Source organism: Mizuhopecten yessoensis, unplaced genomic scaffold, assembly GCF_002113885.1.
Source record: "Mizuhopecten yessoensis strain PY_sf001 unplaced genomic scaffold, ASM211388v2 scaffold716011, whole genome shotgun sequence".
NCBI classification, from domain to species: domain Eukaryota; kingdom Metazoa; phylum Mollusca; class Bivalvia; order Pectinida; family Pectinidae; genus Mizuhopecten; species Mizuhopecten yessoensis.
Window position 1 is genome coordinate 42,386 of NW_018479903.1, and position 25,230 is coordinate 67,615.

General features: G+C 37.2%; 1 protein-coding gene and 1 long non-coding RNA gene across 2 annotated transcripts in view; one reads left to right on the top strand and one right to left on the bottom strand.

The window, feature by feature from the left end:
• The window catches only part of LOC110441515 (ubiquitin carboxyl-terminal hydrolase 24-like), a gene marked incomplete at its 3' end in the record, with an annotated part of 82,076 nt that overhangs the window by 21,614 nt on the left and 35,232 nt on the right, over positions 1-25,230 (top strand). Inside the window, exons 26-47 of the mRNA XM_021484689.1 lie at positions 995-1,021; positions 6,391-6,435; positions 7,047-7,132; positions 7,627-7,711; positions 8,047-8,223; positions 8,544-8,921; positions 9,315-9,474; positions 10,107-10,262; positions 10,634-10,886; positions 11,362-11,423; positions 12,815-13,000; positions 13,731-13,845; positions 14,105-14,249; positions 17,266-17,426; positions 18,017-18,197; positions 18,466-18,548; positions 20,377-20,515; positions 20,877-20,996; positions 21,571-21,824; positions 22,384-22,523; positions 22,966-23,098; positions 24,534-24,747. Of these exons, the coding sequence (XP_021340364.1) occupies positions 995-1,021; positions 6,391-6,435; positions 7,047-7,132; positions 7,627-7,711; positions 8,047-8,223; positions 8,544-8,921; positions 9,315-9,474; positions 10,107-10,262; positions 10,634-10,886; positions 11,362-11,423; positions 12,815-13,000; positions 13,731-13,845; positions 14,105-14,249; positions 17,266-17,426; positions 18,017-18,197; positions 18,466-18,548; positions 20,377-20,515; positions 20,877-20,996; positions 21,571-21,824; positions 22,384-22,523; positions 22,966-23,098; positions 24,534-24,747 (3,300 nt within the window). The remainder of the gene's footprint in view (positions 1-994; positions 1,022-6,390; positions 6,436-7,046; positions 7,133-7,626; positions 7,712-8,046; positions 8,224-8,543; positions 8,922-9,314; positions 9,475-10,106; positions 10,263-10,633; positions 10,887-11,361; positions 11,424-12,814; positions 13,001-13,730; positions 13,846-14,104; positions 14,250-17,265; positions 17,427-18,016; positions 18,198-18,465; positions 18,549-20,376; positions 20,516-20,876; positions 20,997-21,570; positions 21,825-22,383; positions 22,524-22,965; positions 23,099-24,533; positions 24,748-25,230) is intronic.
• On the bottom strand, positions 16,391-17,264 carry LOC110441517. The gene is made up of 3 exons (XR_002461879.1): positions 17,201-17,264; positions 16,978-17,035; positions 16,391-16,931 (listed from the first exon to the last, which is right to left on the bottom strand). It is a non-coding gene; the product is annotated as an uncharacterized LOC110441517 (long non-coding RNA).

Consider the following 25,230-nt stretch of genomic DNA (forward strand, 5'->3'; position numbering starts at 1 on the left):
TGGGTGGGCTGGCGTGTGGGTGGGCGGGTGTGAATGGTGTCCAGACCATATCTTGAGTAGTTTTCAGTGGATTAACTTCATAGGAAGGTTCATTGTCATGATAGCTCGAACAAGTTTGATAACTGCAATTATCGGACCGTAATTTACAGAGTTACGGCCCTTTCTTCAATTGCCGAAACAGTGTCCACTCGATATCTGAGTAGTATTCTATGGATTTACTTCAAACTTCATAGGAAGGTTTATTACCATAATAGCCCGGACCAGTTCTTTAACCGTAATTATGGAACTGTAAATTACAGAGTTATGGCCCTTTATTCTATTGCCAAAATGTTTTCGATGGATCAACTTCAAACTTCATAGGAAGGTTTATTACCATAAAAGCTCAGACAAGTTCGATAACTCAACTATCGGACGGTAATTCATGCAGTTATTGCCCTTTATGTACAACCTTACGGTAAACTGCTCATACAATGTAAGACTGGCGTGTTATGTTCCACTTGCGCGGTACCCTTGTTAGTTGGCTAAAGTCAGACTATGATTGATGCTTTATACTGATCACGAGGGAAATTTGAACCTTTATTATAGTTGACCTTAGTATACAGCAAAAAAAACAACAAGGGAATAATAGCCAATTGACCTGTTAAAAGACAATCCTCAGGCCCTCTCTAAATCTGCCACTGGTGAAGGTCATTCATGGTACCTGAACATTGGAGAAAGTGTGAGCTATTGTTTTAAGTTGTGGTGTAGGAATCAAGTGAGCTTCTTTATTTCTCCTGCTCCTCCACTAAGTGTTGTTATGGTCTGACTATGGAACATGCATGCCTTCGATATAGAGAATGCGCTTTTTGTAAAACAATTTTTCTGTATCTACATCAATTGATTGTTCTCTTTACACAATATGTCACTCAGGAATGACACAGACTGATGTTATATACTGGGATGTCTTTATGTCACTATCTCAGCCGTCTTTTGTTTATATTTTTTCATTAACCAGATTCAAGAAAGCCTAAGAATAGATGAGGTAATTTGCCTGCCCTATCTGTGTTCATATCATATATAGCATTTATTGCTTCATCTGTATTTCCACAATCTTGTTTAGTCAGCACAATTCTGTCATCATCTATTTAGTATGGCTCTTAGTGTTCTGTGTCTCTGAGATAGAAACTTACCATCATTACAGATCTGGTAAATTCACCTTTTTCATGATTATAACAGATAACAGTAGTGGTATTTTTTTTTATAAGTAACTGTACTTTCCATGTTAAAATCAAGGTGAAAAATATTAAGTTGGACGAAATGATACTTTTTGAAAAAACCCATTTATGTATAAAATATTTCCAACTTCTTTTTAAGTTTGCAAAAATTGTCCCTACCTAGCCTTTCAATTTTTGTGTGTGTGTATTTGTTGAATGGTATTAGTAAGTTTTTGAATAAAGGCCAAGCATATTGTTTCCAACGAGAAAGATTTTTGTTTCTAAAAGTGGGATAATTGCAAACTATTTGCTATTGGAAGAATGTTCTTTTTTTTTAAGGCTACAAAAAGTAGAACAGAATAGGTCCTGAATTTGCTTCCAAAAAAGAAATTTGAGAGTTATGTATTGTCAAAATGTTTGACTCATGACTTGTGTTGTTAGCATGCAGTTGTCGTGTGTTCTGGGTAAACGGTATACAGTCAGTATTATACATATAAGTACTGTTTTGCATGTCTATAACAAATATTTATCACAGTCATTCATCTGTAAACTACATTCACAAGGTATGCAGACCTCATTTTGGTGAAAACAGATTTATTGGCCTTACTTTCACTTTGAAAATGTGTCACAAACTTTTGTACTATTCATAGATAAGAACACCGTTTATGTCTTCATAGAATATTTGAATTATGATTGATAGCATATCTTTAATTACTTCTGGGATATCACTTAGAAAAAGTTTCCAGATTTATACACAGCACTAATGAACACTAGTAATGTAGCAACACCAGCCTTTAACATTAGAGATGTCAGCCATTCCATTGCCTGTTGAGTTCTATTTCTTGAAAACAGTTACTGATTTTTGTTTGTTTGTTTATACATTGTAAAATCATTATAGCAATTTCCTTTTGAAAATAATTCACATTGATCTTGTTCAATCATTGTTCAACTGCATGTAAACTATTTCTGCTTACAGTAATCCTGCATTCAAAAATTATCAATTATGCATACTGTATTCTTGCTTTTTACACACAATTTCTTTAACTTGGCTTAGAAATAGTAGATGGCTGAGTTTAGGTTGTTCTAATTCTGTTGAGTGATGCCCTGTAATTTATTTTTAGTTTATAGATATATATGGCATGTATGTATATCCTTTCTTCAGAATTGTATAATGTGAAGCTCTGTATATTGTATTAATATTATATTATTTATGTACTGCAGTGAATAAATGAGCAAAAATTCAATTATACCAGCTGGTCGCACGATATTGTAGCAACCTAAGCTTTATAAACATAAAACAGTTAAAAAACGCCACAATATTTCATGTTATACAATATTAGATGAGATTTACAACCTCGCATATGACTTTATACAGTAACATTAACAAGATTCACCGGAACAGAAATCATGGTGTACAGACCAACAAGGGTCCAATGTACACTAAAGTCAATGTGTCCACACTAACAAGGGTTCAATGTACAATAAAGTCAATGTGTCCAGATTAACAAGGGTCCAATGTACACTAAAGTCAATATGTCCAGACTAACAAGGGTTCAATGTACAATAAAGTCAATGTGTCCAGATTAACAAGGGTCCAATGTACACTAAAGTCAATATGTCCAGACTAACAAGGGTCCAATGTACACTAAAGTCAATGTGTCCAGACTAACAAGGGTCCAATGTACACTAAAGTCAATGTGTCCAGACTAACAAGGGTCCAATGTACACTAAAGTCAATGTGTCCAGACTAACAAGGGTCCAATGTACACTAAAGTCAATGTGTCCAGACTAACAAGGGTCCAATGTACACTAAAGTCAATGTGTCCAGACTAACAAGGGTCCAATGTACACTAAAGTCAATGTGTCCAGACTAACAAGGGTCCAATGTACACTAAAGTCAATGTGTCCAGACTAACAAGGGTCCAATGTACACTAAAGTCAATGTGTCCAGACTAACAAGGGTCCAATGTACACTAAAGTCAATGTGTCCAGACTAACAAGGGTCCAATGTACACTAAAGTCAATGTGTCCAGACTAACAAGGGTCCAATGTACACTAAAGTCAATGTGTCCAGACTAACAAGGGTCCAATGTACACTAAAGTCAATGTGTCCAGACTAACAAGGGTCCAATGTACACTAAAGTCAATGTGTCCAGACTAACAAGGGTCCAATGTACACTAAAGTCAATGTGTCCAGACTAACAAGGGTCCAATGTACACTAAAGTCAATGTGTCCAGACTAACAAGGGTCCAATGTACACTAAAGTCAATGTGTCCAGACTAACAAGGGTCCAATGTACACTAAAGTCAATGTGTCCAGACTAACAAGGGTCCAATGTACACTAAAGTCAATGTGTCCAGACTAACAAGGGTCCAATGTACACTAAAGTCAATGTGTCCAGACTAACAAGGGTCCAATGTACACTAAAGTCAATGTGTCCAGACTAACAAGGGTCCAATGTACACTAAAGTCAATGTGTCCAGACTAACAAGGGTCCAATGTACACTAAAGTCAATGTGTCCAGACTAACAAGGGTCCAATGTACACTAAAGTCAATGTGTCCAGACTAACAAGGGTCCAATGTACACTAAAGTCAATGTGTCCAGACTAACAAGGGTCCAATGTACACTAAAGTCAATGTGTCCAGACTAACAAGGGTCCAATGTACACTAAAGTCAATGTGTCCAGACTAACAAGGGTCCAATGTACACTAAAGTCAATGTGTCCAGACTAACAAGGGTCCAATGTACACTAAAGTCAATGTGTCCAGACTAACAAGGGTCCAATGTACACTAAAGTCAATGTGTCCAGACTAACAAGGGTCCAATGTACACTAAAGTCAATGTGTCCAGACTAACAAGGGTCCAATGTACACTAAAGTCAATGTGTCCAGACTAACAAGGGTCCAATGTACACTAAAGTCAATGTGTCCAGACTAACAAGGGTCCAATGTACACTAAAGTCAATGTGTCCAGACTAACAAGGGTCCAATGTACACTAAAGTCAATGTGTCCAGACTAACAAGGGTCCAATGTACACTAAAGTCAATGTGTCCAGACTAACAAGGGTCCAATGTACACTAAAGTCAATGTGTCCAGACTAACAAGGGTCCAATGTACACTAAAGTCAATGTGTCCAGACTAACAAGGGTCCAATGTACACTAAAGTCAATGTGTCCAGACTAACAAGGGTCCAATGTACACTAAAGTCAATGTGTCCAGACTAACAAGGGTCCAATGTACACTAAAGTCAATGTGTCCAGACTAACAAGGGTCCAATGTACACTAAAGTCAATGTGTCCAGACTAACAAGGGTCCAATGTACACTAAAGTCAATGTGTCCAGACTAACAAGGGTCCAATGTACACTAAAGTCAATGTGTCCAGACTAACAAGGGTCCAATGTACACTAAAGTCAATGTGTCCAGACTAACAAGGGTCCAATGTACACTAAAGTCAATGTGTCCAGACTAACAAGGGTCCAATGTACACTAAAGTCAATGTGTCCAGACTAACAAGGGTCCAATGTACACTAAAGTCAATGTGTCCAGACTAACAAGGGTCCAATGTACACTAAAGTCAATGTGTCCAGACTAACAAGGGTCCAATGTACACTAAAGTCAATGTGTCCAGACTAACAAGGGTCCAATGTACACTAAAGTCAATGTGTCCAGACTAACAAGGGTCCAATGTACACTAAAGTCAATGTGTCCAGACTAACAAGGGTCCAATGTACACTAAAGTCAATGTGTCCAGACTAACAAGGGTCCAATGTACACTAAAGTCAATGTGTCCAGACTAACAAGGGTCCAATGTACACTAAAGTCAATGTGTCCAGACTAACAAGGGTCCAATGTACACTAAAGTCAATGTGTCCAGACTAACAAGGGTCCAATGTACACTAAAGTCAATGTGTCCAGACTAACAAGGGTCCAATGTACACTAAAGTCAATGTGTCCAGACTAACAAGGGTCCAATGTACACTAAAGTCAATGTGTCCAGACTAACAAGGGTCCAATGTACACTAAAGTCAATGTGTCCAGACTAACAAGGGTCCAATGTACACTAAAGTCAATGTGTCCAGACTAACAAGGGTCCAATGTACACTAAAGTCAATGTGTCCAGACTAACAAGGGTCCAATGTACACTAAAGTCAATGTGTCCAGACTAACAAGGGTCCAATGTACACTAAAGTCAATGTGTCCAGACTAACAAGGGTCCAATGTACACTAAAGTCAATGTGTCCAGACTAACAAGGGTCCAATGTACACTAAAGTCAATGTGTCCAGACTAACAAGGGTCCAATGTACACTAAAGTCAATGTGTCCAGACTAACAAGGGTCCAATGTACACTAAAGTCAATGTGTCCAGACTAACAAGGGTCCAATGTACACTAAAGTCAATATGTCCAGACTAACAAGGGTCCAATGTACACTAAAGTCAATGTGTCCAGACTAACAAGGGTCCAATGTACAATAAAGTCAATTGTCCAGACTAACAAGGGTCTAATGTACACTAAAGTCAATATGTTCAGACTAACAAGGGTCCAATGTACACTAAAGTCAATGTGTCCAGACTAACAAGGGTCCAATGTACACTAAAGTCAATGTGTCCAGACTAACAAGGGTCCAATGTACACTTTATAATGTGTCCACACAAACAGGATTCCTATATACACTAGAGTCAATGTGGTGAGACTAACAAGGTTCCTGTCTACACAGACACCACAGTGACCAGACTAAAAAGATTTCAATGTTCACAGAAACAACAGTGTCCATGCTAACAAGGTTTCAGTCTACACAGACACCACAGTGTCCATGCTAACAAGGTTTCAGTGTACATGGAAACCAAATCTTTCAGACCAACACGGTTTTGTTGTACACAGAATGACCAGAGTTTCTGGGTAAACATCAGTATTAACACATAAGGAATGGATACAACGTTATTAACAATCATTGTTGTTATTGTTGTCAAAATTTGCCTTTGTCTTTGTTCAACTCCTGCATATGTTATTTGTTATTTTTGTATGTCCTGCATACTTAATGAAATATTGCCTTTAGATTTCAAAGTTGTAAATTTAAGTTTTTCTCCTCAAATGCAGCTGTTTTATGCAAACTATTGTTGTTTTAACGTTGAGAAATTAAATAACAATGATCCTCTGCACTGTACATGCTAATATTTCCTTCTTTTTGTTTCAGCCGCCAGCTACACCAACTTCGAAGCAGACCTTTGACCTAGAACAAGTATGATGTTTATTATTATCATCACTATGTTGATTTGTAAGATGTTCAAAAAATCATCCAATCAAAAATTTAATTTCAAGCATCAAATAAATCTCTGTTTTCATGGGCCTGCTGGCTTGTGATACGAGTTTGGAGGAACCATGACTTTCTTAAATCATAAGACTTTTTTCCCAGTTATATTTCCCCTTGATTCTTTGAAAGGAAATCCAACAGTTGTTGAATTTGCTGTTGAGACTTTACATATTCCTGTGTCTTACATTCCCACTCTGTGTGGAATTAGCCTTATTGTTAAAGGGTGAAAAAAATAATTGGGAGAGGGGGTTAAAATATAATCTGGTCTCAAAGTCAACTTTTCAAAAGCCAGTAGAAAGTTTTAGAGCCAATGGCTACTACAACATATCTCTTATTTATGTTGAGTATTTCCTCTAGGCAGTGAAATGGTGGTAATATATAATGGTGTGGTAGCTACTTTCCTCATTGGGATTAAAGTGAAATAAAGGCTTAGGTTATCCAGTTGGAGGCACTCAGATCATAAGAACAGATATCCTGTTTAGATTATTTTTTATACAGTTTAATATATTTCACTGAAGTATGTCTTGTCTTACCCCCAGGAGAAGATGTTACCAGGTGTTGTGATGGCTATGGGTGGTCAGGTGTTTGAAATGCTCTACCAGCTTGCAGACCTCGAGGAACCAAGGTATGGTGAAGGGTCTGTTCCTCATGAAACATTAAACTAAATGACCATCATGTTGACGATGTTCTGAAGTAGCATTCTGACTGGAACAATATGTACATTGTCTCCTTCATGAGACAAATAAGTACACATTGTACTATACATAGCTCGTCATAGAAGTGTTACACAATCATAATTAACCTATCTTTGTACTATGTGAACCATTTTATAATTATTATAATAACCAACTTGATGAAAAGATACAAATATTCCAAAAATGTATAAACTGCTTGCAGTTGGCATTCATTATCAATATGAATGCCATCTGGAAACTTACAAAATTAATTTGTCTTTTCCAGTTGATGTTTTTATTTCCTATGAATACCAATTAAAATCAGTTCAGTGTTTCAAGAAAAAACTGTTTATAAGGAACATACTACTTGTACTCCTGGGCTTTGTTGGTAACTATGTTTTTTTGCCATATGTTTGTTTTACTGATATCCTTGACTGACTTTTAGAATCACCTCGCGGGTACGGAAGCTGTTGATGCTCATCCCAACTGACCCAGCCATTTCGGAGTCCCTGGACTCCATCAGCAACAAGGTTAGTTTTATTGCAACATGTAGAAGTTGGAGATACAATACTGCTGAATTGAACTTTAAAAAAAATGAAACGATATACATTGAATAAAGCTCAATATGAAAATAATTGCTGATCCTTATGTTGTGAAGCAATGGCTGCTAGCTGGGAAGTTGAATTTTTTCCCCTTTACCGGTTCAGATTGGAAAGTTGAATGTAATTTGTGAATTTTTCTCAATTTAAAAAAACAACTGACTACATGTACATGTCACTGAAAAAGGGAAACTGGGTTTAATTTATAGGGTATATGGAGTGCAATATTTATAGGGAAAAAATATTTAGATTAAAATATTCTACAGATGTCCAAACAGATGGGGTCTGGTGATGACATCAGTCCACGTGCCAGTCCACGTAAGACAACAGCCACTATCACCCCTGTGTCCAGTCCTCGACTGCCGCCAAAGGAGGTCCTTAAGGTTCTGTTCGACTCCGGTGCCCAGGACATGTCTGCCTTCAGGGTGCTGTATAATCTGGAGGTAAAGTTTAAGAGTATAATCTCCAAGAAGGATGGTATCTGCCAGATGAAACCATATGAATTACTTTTACATAATTATGTTGATTCAGCGTGATATATTTTGAAAATGCTAAAGTCAAGTTATGCTTATAATGTCGTAACTTAAACAAATTTTTTCGTATATGAAACAGCATATCTTTGTATTTGTACAAAATTTGGACAAATTTGTATTTCTACTGTAATCAAATTACTACAATTTGAAATACAGTCTTTGTATAGCGTCCAATGTAATCTGAAGAAAATTACTCTTAAGAGTTGCACTTGATATTGACCTTGCTGTAGGTATTGAGTTCCAAGCTGATGCCCACGACCTGTGACATAGGGACAAGGTTGAGTGCACAGCAGTTCTGTGAGGACTTCCTTAACTGTGATGGCCTGCAGATGGTTGTGAATGTCCTTCAGCCCGAGAGTCTCGCTCCAGAACTCAACTACACCACGCGCCAGGGCTGTTACTCCATCTGTCTACAGCTGGCCAGATTTCTCCTGTGTGGCCAAACAGTCACCGGTGAGGCTGTCAGTACAGAAGGAGCGGCATGCCTACCCTCGGAGGCTGGGGATATGCCCAAGGTCACTCTGTCAGCCACCCCCCCTACGTCACTGACCAGTCCACTGACTATTAATGTGGAGAGGGCGGTCACTGCTGCAGGGCATGCAGTACAGGTAAATATTGTTATTTCTGATGTAACAATTTTTTTAAATAATATTGATGAAGCATATATGATCACTGGGTGTTCATTATATTTTAGCTTCTGAACAGTTAGCATCTAGAATTTTCTGGGACATTAAAGCTCAGATTAACAAGTCCTTCTGCATTGCAGTAATATTTTAAAAAAAATCATCATCTGTTCTATGTATTCCTAAATGTTAAAATCTGATTTTTAGAAATTTTGATCTTTAATCTTTTAATTTTCTATTTCCATTTTGTTTATCCACTGCGAGACTTTATAGATTCTTATGAAGTTATATCTGATTTTCTATCACAAACAATAGGTAGCCTCGTTTTAAAAAACAACCTGTATTGTGTATTATTAATGCTGTATGTTATTTTTATAGACAATGGGTGTACCGGTCTTTACGGAGACAGTGTCTTGTTTTATGAGGGTAACGTGGGCGGCAGCTGCTGGTCGGCTCCACCTCCTCAGTTCCCCTCAGCCAATCATAGAAAGCTCCAACATGTACGGGTGTGGCTGTCGTAGCCGACAGAGTAGCACTGGTAAGTATCCTAGCAAAGCACATATAGAGTTTGTAGATATGTATATATTGTACACTCCAGATAGCATGTATGAATGTGGCTAGATTGCACGACTGGTAAGGATGCAAGTATCCTAACACCTGGCAGAGATAGGCTTTCCTCCTTTAAATTATCCAATAGGATTTTCATAGGGACAGGAGCACTGCATGATGAAAACAAATTTACAAATAGTAGATACAGCTGTCTGCAGAACTTAGATATGGTGTTTATGCATTTATCCTTCAAATGATCAGCACTACCGATTGTATCAATACAAATCCTGATTAATTCAATGAGCATACCAATGCATGTTTACAATGTTATAAGGTTAATTCCCCTGTCAAACATTTGAAATTATATATATATAGATCTTTAAAGATAATTCTCCAGTTGATACATATACAGTGGTTTTTAGAACACAAAGTTTATGTATGTGACATGCCCAATGATGTTTTGGAAAAAAAAATACACTTGGAGACATCATTTCATGCTACTTGATATTGTTTTTGGAAACAAAAACAAATTATTTAACACAGAATTGCCCTGATAAAAGGTTTATAATAAAGACGTTGATTTGTAGTGATATAAATGTTTGCTCGGCTGTAATTTGACAGGTAGTACAGCCAGTACCGGTAGTGATAGTGACTGTCAAACACTACATGCTGGTGTGTGTGTAAGGCAGACGTTCATCTCCTCCAAGGATTGCAATATAGCTAAGGAAGCCTTGGAAATTCTTGTTGCTTGCCTTCAACTTCGTTGTGAATTACTAGGTTAGTATCCAATGGACTCATTAGTGGGAAATTAGACTGTCAAAAGGTTGGAAATTATTTGTCAAATAACATTGTTTGAGACTTCATAGTTTCTAATATCTGTACAGAACAAACGACGTTAATAATATGTTCTCTATTTAAATCTATATATTGTCTATGTGTTTATTTTCTTCTTTATACTATATATCTCTCGATACATTTTATATTTAGACAGTTACTTGAAATTTTAATTTAATTTGGAGGACATACAGAATTTTTGTCCAATCTTTCTTTGAGGAAACTGGTGTTTAAATGTCAAGGCACTATTTAGAAATTTCTATCAGTACAGTAAATCTGACATTGCTGTTGATACCCTTGTTTGTTATTTGCAGCCTCGTTTTACACGCTGCCATGTGTCAGTGACTTCATTATAGACATACTAGTTGGCTGTTCCCAGGCCGACATCAGGAACGCAGCACTCGACCAGTTTTATCTCCTCAGTCAGACTCAGTTATCTCTCAGTGAGGGCAGCACCGTCAATTCTGTTGGACATCAAACTCCACACCAGTTCATTTTAAAAGTGCTCCTCAAGGCTTATCTCCCTTTCTGGGTGTCTTCCGCTAGCACAAGGGGCGCTAGTCAAAGGTGAGACATATGACACGCTATCCTTAGACTTCCTTCCCCAGTTTAATTTTTCCCAAATTCACACCATGTCATTCTTTGACTTCAGCAATGACCAGGCAGATTAGTGTTGTTCTGCAATACTTTGTTTTAACCCGATAGATTGGAAAAGCTGATTTTCCAACCTCAACTCATATAATTCTGCTATGATCAGATGGATGACTTCTATATTAATCAAAACTTAAGTCAAATTAACTCTTGAAAAAAATCACCCCAAACTAACATGTGATTTTCTGAACTTCACCATCAATTTAGTTACAGTTCAATCAATAGGTTTAGTCATACATTCCAGCCATAAACAAGAAAGTCCTTATATGGGCATTCAGCTTAATTTTTTTTTATTGGTTGTTATAACAAAATATATATAATCTGTATTTCTTCAAAACCAGTTTGGACTTGATTAATAAAGAAATGTTTATGTGTTCTGATTCCGTTCCAGATTGTTGATGCAATGTTCCCAGTATTTTGATTTGCGGTGTAGACTACTGGAAAACTTAACAGGTATGTATCATATTGCTGAAATATGCTATATTTCTACATTTGTGTAATGACGAGTGATACGGTTGTAGAGGATGTTATATTTCTACATTTGTATAATGACGAGTGATACTGTTGGAGAGGATGTTATATTTCTACATTTGTGTAATGACGAGTGATACTGTTGTAGAGGATGTTATATTTCTACATTTGTATAATGACTAGTGATACGGCTATAGAGGATGTTATATTTCTACATTTGTGTAATGACGAGAGATACGGTTGTAGAGGATGTTATATTTCTACATCTGTATAATGACGAGTGATACTGTTGGAGAGGATGTTATATTTCTACATTTGTGTAATGACCAGTGCTACGGTTGTAGAGGATGTTATATTTCTACATTTGTGTAATGACGAGAGATACGGTTGTAGAGGATGTTATATTTCTACATTTGAATAATGACGAGTGATACGGTTGTAGAGGATGTTATGTTTCTACATTTGGGTAATGACGAGTGATACGGTTGTAGAGGATGTTATATTTCTACATCTGTATAATGACGAGTGATACTGTTGGAGAGGATGTTATATTTCTACATTTGTGTAATGACCAGTGCTACGGTTGTAGAGGATGTTATATTTCTACATTTGAATAATGACGAGTGATACGGTTGTAGAGGATGTTATATTTCTACATTTGAATAATGACGAGTGATACGGTTGTAGAGGATGTTATATTTCTACATTTGAATAATGACGAGTGATACGGTTGTAGAGGATGTTATATTTCTACATTTGTGTAATGACGAGTGACACGGTTGTAGAGGATGTTATGTTTCTACATTTGTGTAATGACGAGTGATACGGTTGTAGAGGATGTTATGTTTCTACATTCGTGTAATGACGAGTGATACGGTTGTAGAGGATGTTATGTTTCTACATTTGTGTAATGACGAGTGATACGGCTATAGAGGATGTTATATTTCTACATTTGTGTAATGACCAGTGACACGGTTGTAGAGGATGTTATATTTCTACATTTGAATAATGACGAGTGATACGGTTGTAGAGGATGTTATATTTCTACATTTGTATAATGACTAGTGATACGGCTATAGGGGATGTTATATTTCTACATTTTAATAATGACGAGTGATACGGTTGTAGAGGATGTTATATTGCTACATTTGTGTAATGACCAGTGACACGCTTGTAGAGGATGTTATATTGCTACATTTGTGTAATGACCAGTGACACGGTTGTAGAGGATGTTATGTTTCTACATTTGTGTAATGACCAGTGACACGGTTGTAGAGGATGTTATATTGCTACATTTGTGTAATGACCAGTGATAAGGTTGTAGAGGATGTTATATTTCTACATTTGTGTAATGACCAGTGATACGGTTGTAGATGAAGATCAGAAGAAACTGTCCTTGGATGTACCTACTATGTTGGAGGATGAGATCAATTGGTTGGGAAATTTTGTGCCGTCAACGAACCGTGACTTGTCTGATACAGACAACAGTTTACTGGCTGGTCACCTGAAGCTCATCAAGACCCTGTTTACCTGTGAGGGCATAGACAAGGAGGAATTTGGTAAGACATAACAATGCCTTGTAATTAACATTGAAAAAGATGGCTTCATCATTCATACATGATTTGGAGTAAATTTCTTGGAAACAATTTGGTGAGAAAAATATGCTCAGCTATGTGACCTCATCACTAAATGTACATACATGTACTTGCTTAAATCATAGCTGTGTTGGTTTCATCACTATCAGGAATGTCCGACTTGAATCGTGAGGTATATTTTTACAGACAATTTTGTCCTAATAGGAGACATTATAGTCTATGTTCAGCAAGAAAACCAGATACTTTCAACTGCTTTAAATTGTCACTGACATACTCTATGTTGTTCTGTACAAGGAAGAAAACTGATTTTATGGATTTCACGTAACATCATTGGTTGCATTTTTGGGGCCAAGAATTTAGCAACATGTAACCTAATCCAAAATAATGATGACTTACATTAACGTAAAAGCTATACAATAAATATAACTGTTATACAGTAAATATGAGTGTTATACAGTGAATATAAGGGTTATACAGTAAATATGAGTGTTATACAGTGAATATAAGTGTTATACAGTAGATATAAGTGTTATACAGTAAATATGAGTGTTATACAGTGAATATAAGTGTTATACAGTGGATATAAGTGTTATACAGTGAATACAAGTGTTATACAGTATCCAAGTTAAAGGAAGAATTTTACAGTAATTGTAATGTAGGGGAGATAACACCGTGATATTTTTATTGCTGCTAGGGAGAGGACTGGTGTATGACCTTCTCAATGACTTCCTGTTCCCGGCCTCCAAGGTCATGATGGATAGTATGGACGACTCTAACCTGAAGGGTGACCTCACTGAGGCCAATCCAAAGTAAGTCAAAGTCAACATCAGTGTCACAATTTGTAAATAAAATGTTTAAACAAAAGACAGAAAACGAGGAAAGGAAGGAAATTGTGACTAAACTATAAGCTATTGTTGTTTTTCAAGAAAGAAAAGGAAGTGGAAAGGATTTGCCCTAGGGGGAGTGTAAAATCATGTGATTGTTTTGTTAGTCTGCATATTAAGTCATTTTCTTTATTATAGGGCCGTTAAAGTTGTAAGCTCACCTAAATCCTGTTTGTTTGTATAGGTGCAGTAACTCAGAGTCACGTGTGGCAGCTTATCACCTCCTGGCAGAGCTGGCCATGGACAGCCTGCCTATCCTCACCGACATTTGTAAACAACTCATTCAAATGCATCACCTACCTCAACCAGATTGTGCCAATGAGTGGGAGGTAGGGCCGGTAGCTATCGTGTTACCGAGGGCTGATATTTCAATGGTCAGGGATCAAGAGCCATCTCCTAGATTACAGTGCCATTGTACAATTTCAACAATAACTTTTTACATATTTGCCAGGCTAGAGTAGATGGTTTTTATTATAACATCATACATATACCACTATCGACATAAAAACCCTCTCCTAAAATGTAAGATGGAACTATTAAAAGAAAGGATACAAAATACTTGTTTATAGCAAAAAATAAAATTGGTGTCATGATAATGATTGATTATTGATTATTGAAATGATCTTCATCTTACCAATGAAGATGTGGCTGAACTTAACTATGCTTTTCTTGTTTACGTTTTAAATAAACTGCATAAAGCAACATATAGCAACATACCCTAAGTATTTACCTCCTAGTACCTTCCCCCTGTTTGTGTGGCTTTGACAACCCTTACTATAATTATTTACCTCCTAGTACCTTCCCCCAGTTTGTGTGGCTTTGAAAACCCTAACTATAATTAATTACCTCCTAGAACCCTCCCCCTGTTTGTGCCCTAACTATAATTATTTACCTCCTAGTACCTTCCCCCTGTTTGAGTGGCTTTGACTGCCCTAACTATATTTGTTTAACTCCTAGTACCTTTCCCCTGTTTGTGTGGCTTTGACTGCCCTAACTATAATTGTTTCCCTCCTAGTACCTTCCCCCTGTTTGTGTGGCTTTGACAACCCTTACTATAATTATTTACCTCCTAGTACCTTCCCCCTGTGGTGTGGCTTTGACTACCCTAACTATAACTATTTACCTCCAAGTACCTTCCCCCTGTTTGAGTGGCTTTGACTGCCCTAACTATATTTGTTTAACTCCTAGTACCTTTCCCCTGTTTGTGTGGCTTTTACTGCCCTAACTATAATTGTTTACCTCCTAGTACCTTCCCCCTGTTTGAGTGGCTTTGACTACCCTAACTATAATAGTTTACCTCCTAGTACCTTCCCCCTGTTTGTGTGGCTTTGACTTCCCTTACTATAATTATTTACCTCCAAGTACCTTCCCCCTGTTTGTGTGGCTTTGACAACTCTAACTATAATTATTTACCTCCAAGTACCTTCCCCCTGTTTGTGTGGCTTTGACAACTCTAACTATAATTATTTACCTCCAAGTACCTTCCCCCTGTTTGTGTGGCTTTGACTTCCCTAACTATAATTATTTACCTCCTAGTACCTTCCCCCTGTGGTGTGGCTTTGACTACCCTAACTATAACTATTTACCTCCAAGTACCTTCCCCCTGTTTGAGTGGCTTTGACTGCCCTAACTATATTTGTTTAACTCCTAGTACCTTTCCCCTGTTTGTGTTGCTTTGACTGCCCTAACTATAATTGTTTACCTCCTAGTACCTTCCCCCTGTTTGAGTGGCTTTGACAACCCTAACTATAATTATTTACCTCCAAGTACCTTCCCCCTGTTTGTGTGGCTTTGACAACTCTAACTATAATTATTTACCTCCAAGTACCTTCCCCCTGTTTGTGTGGCTTTGACTTCCCTAACTATAATTATTTACCTCCTAGTACCTTCCCCCTGATTGAGTGACTTTGACTGCCCTAACTATAATTGTTTACCTCCTAGTACCTTCCCCCTGTTTGAGTGACTTTGACTGCCCTAACTATAATTGTTTACCTCCTAGTACCTTCCCCCTGTTTGAGTGACTTTGACTGCCCTAACTATAATTATTTACCTCCAAGTACCTTCCCCCTGTTTGTGTGGCTTTGACAACCCTTACTATAATTATTTACCTCCTAGTACCTTCCCCCAGTTTGTGTGGCTTTGAAAACCCTAACTATAATTAATTACCTCCTAGAACCCTCCCCCTGTTTGTGCCCTAACTATAATTATTTACCTCCAAGTACCTTCCCCCTGTTTGTGTGGCTTTGACTGACCTTACTATAATTGTTTACCTCCTAGTACCTTCCCCCTGTTTGTTTGGTTTTGACTGCCCTAACTATAATTATTTACCTCCTAGTACCTTCCCCCAGTTTGTGTGGCTTTGAAAACCCTAACTATAATTAATTACCTCCTAGAACCCTCCCCCTGTTTGTGCCCTAACTATAATTATTTACCTCCTAGTACCTTCCCCCTGTGGTGTGGCTTTGACTACCCTAACTATAACTATTTACCTCCAAGTACCTTCCCCCTGTTTGAGTGGCTTTGGCTGCCCTAACTATAACTATTTACCTCCAAGTACCTTCCCCCTGTTTGAGTGGCTTTGGCTGCCCTAACTATAACTATTTACCTCCAAGTACCTTCCCCCTGTTTGAGTGGCTTTGGCTGCCCTAACTATAACTATTTACCTCCAAGTACCTTCCCCCTGTTTGAGTGGCTTTGACTGCCCTAACTATAATTGTTTAACTCCTAGTACCTTTCCCCTGTTTGTGTGGCTTTGACTGCCCTAACTATAATTGTTTACCTCCTAGTACCTTCCCCCTGTTTGTGTGGCTTTGACTACCCTAACTATAATTATTTACCTCCTAGTACCTTCCCCCTGTTTGAGTGGCTTTGAATACCCTAGCTATAATTATTTACCTCCTAGTACCTTCCCCCTGTTTGTGTGGCTTTGACTACCCTAACTATAACTATTTACCTCCTAGTACCTTCCCCCTGTTTGTGTGGTTTTGACTGCCCTAACTATAATTATTTACCTCCTAGTACCCTCCCCCTGTTTGTGCCCTAACTATAATCATTTACCTCCTAGTACCTTCCCCCTGTTTGTGTGGCTTTGACTACCCTAACTATAATTATTTACCTCCTTCCTAGTACTTCCCCCTGTTTGTGCGGCTTTGACTACCCTAACTATAACTATTTACTTCCTAGTACTCTCCCCCTGTTTGTGTGGTTTTGGCTGCCCTAACTATAATTATTTACCTCCTAGTACCCTCCCCCTGTTTGTGCCCTAACTATAATTATTTACCTCCTAGTACCTTCCCCCTGTTTGAGTGGCTTTGACTACCCTAACTATAATTATTTATCTCCTAGTACCTTCCCCCTGTTGATGGACGGGCACGGTGTGGCTATGTGGGCCTGAAGAATGGAGGAGCTACCTGCTATATGAATTCTGTGATACAACAACTCTACATGGCCCCGGGTATTCCTGAGAGTGTGCTGGGGATTGATGACGACCATGTAGAGGAAGAAAGGTCTGTATGAAAATCACACCTATCTTGTTCATTTTAAAAGTTATTTACAAAAAAAATTGTTTAAATTTGAATCCCTTTACATGTTTGTTTATAAATTTCCTACTTTTGGTAAACGGTCACATTGAAAAACATCAATCTTACTTGTTGATTTTGAAAAAAGAAATGATGAACAACAACACCACTGAATCCTGTACAAAATGTAATGTTAGATTTACATCCTACGTGCTGACATGTTTCGGCCAAATGGAGGTCGTCTTCAGAGCACAGTTACATGATGTTTGCAACTATGGTACAATGACAATAGAGGTCATGTGACTGGAACAATAAAGAATAACTGTGACGTCATCAAGTTGCTAAGAGTTACAGCCTGAAAGGGTGAAAAGGTTTAGCCATTTTTGATTGGTGCATAATAGAATAAGTGCTAAATAATTTCAGTATGATGCACTAAAAGATTATGTAAAAGTATCATAGTAAATGTGAATTTATAAGTAGTAGTATTGCATATTTTGAATGTGTTTTTATTTCTGTTTGACAAATCTTTGAAATATTAAGAAAAAATCGTTTGAATGACATATGAATTTGTTTGGCAGTGTATTTTACCAGATCCAGCAGGTGTTTGGTCACCTCATGGAGAGCAAGCTTCAGTACCATGAGCCGGAGAAGTTCTGGAAGGTGTTCCAGCTCTGGGGACAGTCCATAAACATCCGGGAACAACAGGATGCATTTGACTTCTTCCAGGCTCTTGTCGACCAGGTGGACGAACACATGAAGGTAATCAACAGTATCACATGTGAGAAATCTTTGATCTAATTGGCTTAAACACAAATTGTATTTTCACTTTGGCATCATGCTGCTGGGAAATACAATGTTTCATCAACTTTGAGCATGCATTACTAAGAAATGTTCTCACATTTCAGTAAACCAAGGAAATTGTACCACTGATGAGGTTTAACAATGTGATTTGTTTACTAGGTGTCAAGTAAACTGTTTGTTTTTTCTACCCACTGTAACACTTAAACATTTTTGTTTTTCATTTCAGAAAAGTGGCAAGGAAGAACTTTTCAAAGCCAGGTTTGAGGGCATCTTTTCTGACCAAAAGATCTGTAAAGATTGTCCACACAGGTAAGTTTGTTGTGGTGAATTTTTAAAATTTATTATATTTGGTGATGATATTCATAGTTAGGTAGAACACTGTACTGTGATAGCAATAGGGATGTCACGGTTCAGGAATTTTTTGGTTCGGTTCGGTTATCATTTTTGTTGTCGGTTTTCAGTTAATTCAGTTCGGTTCAGGCAACTTTGTAATCTATGTATTTTATATACACAATCACAAGTAGAATACGTAAATAAACTTCCTTATGTACACACTTAAAACAGTAATATACAATTGTCTACTAGTCCTCTGAGGGTATTGAGTATAAAGATACTAACACGAAGAATCTGTCACTTGTATTAGGTATTTCGATGTCCACAACTGTCCCATCTTAAGTTGACGTTGAAACATCTATGTAATATATATTTCCTTCATTATATCATGCAAATATATCCATTGCACAATCTATGTACTTACTGGACAATCATGTTCTCTCCTTTATTATATCATGGCCTGCAAACATTTCAGTCTCCGTATTAACTAAGTTGCTAGTGCTAACCTACCTCATGTATATTATGCATGTTGCTCATGCACCTTACGTTTTGACAATCTGACTAGAATCATAAAATTAAAAAAACCAATATTAAATTGGTGTACTTTACGGGATCTAAACTCATCAATGTCCGCCCATATCGTACATAATATATACACATATATATACCGCTACGAAATTGGGTTAAAGTCGTTTGTAAAACTTTTTCAAGGCAAAGGCCTCGTGTTGTCATGTTTTCTGCACTGGGCCAATGTGTTGAATCCAGTTTCGTTCGTAGCTGCTGATTTCCAAGTTATATTAGATATATAGGCCGACATTGATTGAAGAGGTAAATCCTGTGAAGTGTTTAATTTGTGTTTATACATATAGCCAGTATTCAGTTACCGTCTTGTGCACAAGACCGCCTCCGACGAGAAAATCCAAGTCGAAGTTGCCATTTCAAGCAATCCTAAAGAACATAGTTGTACTTATTATTGCGGTTGCATGACTATGGAGTCAGGGGCGTGTATCGATCGAGATATGACACAAATAATCCACACCTTTGCTGCTACCAAACAACTACGACCTACTTATACAGAACCAAACCGAAATACGGAAATTATGAACCGAACCGTGGTCTTTTGAACCGCGATTAACCGTTATTTCGGTTAACCGTGACATCCCTAGATAGCAACAATAATCATTCCAAATGTGTTGATAAAAGCAAACTGCATATACAGTAAAACACATTTATAACAAACTCCAGAAAACCTAAAGATATGAAATTGCTGAAGCCAAAGTTCATCAGCAGAACTTGATGGTAATGAGATGGCTCTTTATTAGGGACACAGATAAACCTTAATTTCAAGGAGCTTTTGCAGTAGTCCTGTTGATAGTAAATGTTTGTTACCGTGCCATAACTTTGCTAACTAAGATACTTTACTAATAGTATCTTTGTTTTTGTTCATTGCTATTACCTCTACCCAGTTTATTCACAGTCAGTGCACCATTGTGATACTAGTCAGACTGTGCAATGTACTTTATACGAGTATATTTTTTGCCTTTCTAGTAATTTTTTACAAATTTGCCAGATATTGACTTAACTTCCTTTTGTTTTAAATATATAGCTTTGTAAATAAAATATTTTCCCCGTGTTTAATTGTTTCACCTTCCAGTGCAAAAAGAGAAAATGCATTTAACTGGCAAAAATTTAACATCTTAAAGTGTAAAGCGTATATGTCAATTGTGATTGTTTTTCATATTCGATGTGAATTTCATCTGTATTTGATGAGTTGTTGTAAAACACCATTTTCTCTTGTGGTCAGGTATGAGAGAGAAGAGTCGTTCTTTGCGTTGAATTTGACGGTGAAGAATGCCACTTTACAGGATTCGCTCGACCAGTTTGTGCACGGGGAGTTACTAGAAGGAGACAATGCTTACTTCTGTGAGAAGTGTGGTGAAAAGGTGGCTACCTACTGGCAACATTGATTTGTGTGCAATTAATTTTTTGTTGCATTAAAAAACACTATCTTTTACATAATTATTGACTGAAACGCTGTTTTGTGAGTAAGAATAAATAGCCATTAACACATTTTATTTTCGTGAAAAGTTGAAAGTCTGTTATATTATCCTATTGTTCATTATTAAGTTGATGTCAGATCGCTTCACATTATAAATATGAAATATACTTTTTTCAAATTCAATATTTAAAGTGAGAGTCATTGGTGTGGAAATTACACTAATTTTTCACTGAAGATTTTGTCCTAATTCAAAAATGTTGGAGACTGAGTGATAGTTTTCTGATGAAGAATTGTTTTACTTGCAGAGGAACACCATTAAGAGGATGTGTATAAAGACACTCCCCCCTCTGTTGTGTATCCAGCTCAAGAGGTTTGGCTATGACTGGGAAGCAAACAGGGCACTCAAGTTTGATGATTATTTCAAAGTGAGTTCTGTTTTAAAATGGATCTATGGTTATGCTGCTGATGGAAAAAAATGAATTTATATTGGTTATTTGATCTGCTTGATCGTTGTGTGACGACACTGACGGTTATTGTTAAGAATCATGTGTAACCTTTGTATCACGTTTTGTGACAACACTGACGGTCATTGTTAAGAATCATGTGTAACCTTTGTATCACGTTTTGTGACGACACTGACGGTCATTGTTAAGAATCATGTATAACCTTTGTATCACGTTTTGTGACAACACTGACGGTCATTGTTAAGAATCATGTGTAATCTTTGTATCACGTTTTGTGACAACACTGACGGTCATTGTTAATAAACATGTGTAACCTTTGTATCACGTTTTGTGACGACACTGACGGCCATTGTTAAGAATTATGTGTAACCTTTGTGTCACGTTTTGTGACGACACTGACGGTCATTGTTAAGAATCATGTGTAACCTTTGTGTCACGTTTTGTAGAATCTCTTTGGGAGATAGACATGGAACCATATGTTTAACAGCTATTGTAGAAAATTCTGTATTACCTGTGTATCACTTTTCGTTTACAGTTTCCATGGGTGTTAGACATGGAACCATATACAACAGAGGGAATGGCAAGACGAGAAGAGGCTACGGAAAATGCAGAGAGCAGCTCGGAGTCAGAATCAGGGGACACAACTTCATCATTAGATGAACGAATGCCTGAAATTGTGGAGAGCTCGCATGTGGAGTCAAAGCAGATAAATTATGAGTTGGTTGGAGTTGTGGTCCATAGCGGACAGGCCAATGCTGGACACTACTACTCGTTTATCAAGGACCGCAGGTATGACCTTGGTCAAGGTCGTATGTTAATGACGATAATCCCAGGGTACCTTGTCCTTCTAAAGGGCAGTAAAATTATTGATGTACTCTAGGATATGACCGAATGTAAAAATTTGTTACAGATGTGACTAGTCAGTAAAATCTACTAAATCAGGACTGGGCATGATACTTCACATTGTATTAATACATGACCTAGGACATGATCCTATAGCTTGTACTCATAAGATACATCTATATACTCGTGAGGTATGACCTCTATCTTGTCCATATTAAATTTGACCTCTATAGCTGAGATATGACCTCTATAACTATAATGTACAGTAAACCTTGATATACTGCCACAATTAATCCAAGAGTAAATATGGTGTTATAAAGGGGTTTGGTGATAAATTGAGGATTCATAAGCAAACGAGAAAACGGGACATTGAAATATGTTGGCGGTAAACGAGGTGGCAATAAAATGAGGGGCATTATATTGAGGTTTCACTGTACCTATTAGATTGATCTCTGTGTACATGTATAACTTATACAGTTATTAACTGGGGGTTTGTTGTATACAGAGGCACAGTGATGGACAATCCTAATAAAGGCAAGTGGTACAAGTTTAACGACACAATCGTGGAGGAGTGTGAGATGACGGACGAGACACTGGAGGCGGAATGTTTTGGTGGGACGTATAAAGCCAAAGTCTACGAATCCTGTAAGTTCTTCTCATCGGTCTTGTGTTACCATCTATGATATCTCCTTACAAAGTGTTTAAATATCTAAATATCTTCTTTAATCAGAAGTTTAAGTGCTTGACTCTTCAAAATCATAAAAATGTTCAATATTTACTGCTTGTTTTAAGTATGACAAATACTAAATTATGCATTCAGGGTAAAGATTTGTCAGATTTGTATTTATACAAATATTGCATTTACTTGTTAAAATTCTACTTTTTTTTGTTTTCATTTAAATTTCCGAAACAAATACACCTTGAATTTGAATAATATTTAAATAATGATTGATTAAAAAAGATAATTAGTTGTGTCTTTTGATTTTAAAAATGCATATTATTTATATATATATACATTGCAGGGGGGAATGATATACCTGAAATGGGGGAAAAAACAATTAAAAACTTGTATTAAAACTTATTTCAGCATCAAGTTATCCTGATGACCGAGTACGCTATTGGAATGGATACATGCTGTTTTATGAAAAAGTACAAGAACCCAAAAATCCTAGTTCAGCCAAGAAAACAAAGATTATCAAACGGATTGTACCGGACTTGGGGTAAGATTCTATGTACAACATCTTCTCAAAATTCTTTATTACGAACTTAATATTTTGTATGCATTTCATTTTTCAAATTTTCTGCAAAGTTGAATGCAAATTATATGAGATGTCTCGTGAATATTTAATTGAGTATAACTCAAATTGAATCTTGCGTCAATCGTATATATGACACACTATATCTTGATTCTATTTTAACCAAATTATAAGGATTTACAGAAAGAAAACTAATAGAGGAACCTTGATAGACCAGATGTTAAAATAGAGAGGTTCAGTTGATGGACTTTTTTAGGTCACCTGAGCTTTAGCTCAGGTGACCTATTGCTATCCGTCTTCGTCCGTCGTCGTCCGTTAACATTTTACATTTTCAACTTAAGCTGAAATACTGGCAAAGGGATTTCATTAATATTTCATGGGAAGGTTACTGACATCTCCCTGACAAAGTGTTGTTATTTTTCGGGTCGATCAGAAATCCAATAAGGCCGCCACGGCCGCCATTTTGAAAAACTATTTCAAACTTAAAGTCAAGTTCTGTTGGGCCAATTGAACTGAAACCTGGTAGGAATGATCGACTAATGGTCCTGACAAAGCATTATTTTTCGAGTCAATCAGAAATTCAATATGGCCGCCACGGCCGTCATTTTGAATAACTATTTCAAACTTAAAGTCAAGTTCTGCTGGACTAATTGAACTGAAACTTTGAAGGAATGATCGACTAATGGTCCTGACAAAGTGTTGTTATTTTTCGGGTCAATCAGAAATCCGATATGGCCGCCACGGCCGCCATTTTGAAAAACAATTTCAAACTTAAAGTCAAGTTCTACTGGGCCGATTGAACTGAAACTTTGTAGGAATGATCGACTCATGGTCCTGACAAAGTGTTGTTATTTTTTGGGTCGATTAGAAATCCAATATGGCCGACACGGCCGCTTTTTTGAAAAAACTATTTCAAACTTAAAAACAAGTTCTAATAGGCCGATTTAACCGAAACTCGGTCTAGGAATGATCAGCTCATGGACCTGACAAACTTAAGTTAACGTTATACTTAACTATTTTTTACCCAAATTGGTACATATTTCAACACAAAAATAAATACTGTAGGACTAAGGTGACCTTTTAGGCCCATGGGCCTCTTGTTTGGTAGACCAGATGTTAAAATTGAGAGGTTCAGTTGAGGGACATTTTTGATAGACCAGATGTTAAAATAGAGAGGTTCAGTTGACAGACTTTTTTTGATAGACCAGATGTTAAAATTGAGAGGTTCAGTTGATGGACCCATTTGTTTGGAGACATGCTTGAGTTTATTGCTGCTAGGATCTAACTGGATGAGTTTATTGCATAGGATTTTCCAGAAACGAATAAAAAGAAAGGGACTCCTTGTGTATCATCACATCTCTTTTAATATTTTTTTTTTCTTTCCCCCTTTTATTTGTAGGAAAGGAAGACTTGACTCTGACAGTCTGATGGAGCTGACTGAGCTTGTCCACAAAGGAGAGCGGCGGGGGATCTTCACGGAACAGATGCCTGCTAGTATACACCAAGTTATACAAGGAGAAAACTTGACCTTCGTCAAAAATAGGGATGTCTACAATGTCGAGTACTTCAGATTTGTCAAAAACCTTGTAGATCTTTACTCGGTAAGGGATACAGTAAGTTGAACAATCAAATATAAAAGAGCAGCAAGTTTGGGAATATATTTGAAAAAATTGTATGTGTGTCATACAACTCGCATGTCCTGTTTCAATTCAATTCAAGATATATCATTGATACAAACAAAGAGATAAAACAACAGTCCTAGCCTGAATAAGTCTTCTCCCACTCAAACTAGATAGTTTATACAGTGGTTGGGATGGACAGTGGTTGGTATGGACAGTAATTGGGATGGACAGTGGTTGGGATGGACAGTGGTTGGGATGGACAGTGATTGGTATGGACAGTGGTCGAAATGGACAGTAATTGGGATGGACAGTGGTTGGGATGGACAGTGGTCGAAATGGACAGTGGTTGGGATGGACAGTGGTTGGGATGAACAATGGTTGGAATGGACAGTGGTTAATATGGACAGTAATTGGTATGGATAGTGGTTGGTATGGACATTTATTGGTATGGACAGTGGTTGGTATGGACAGTAA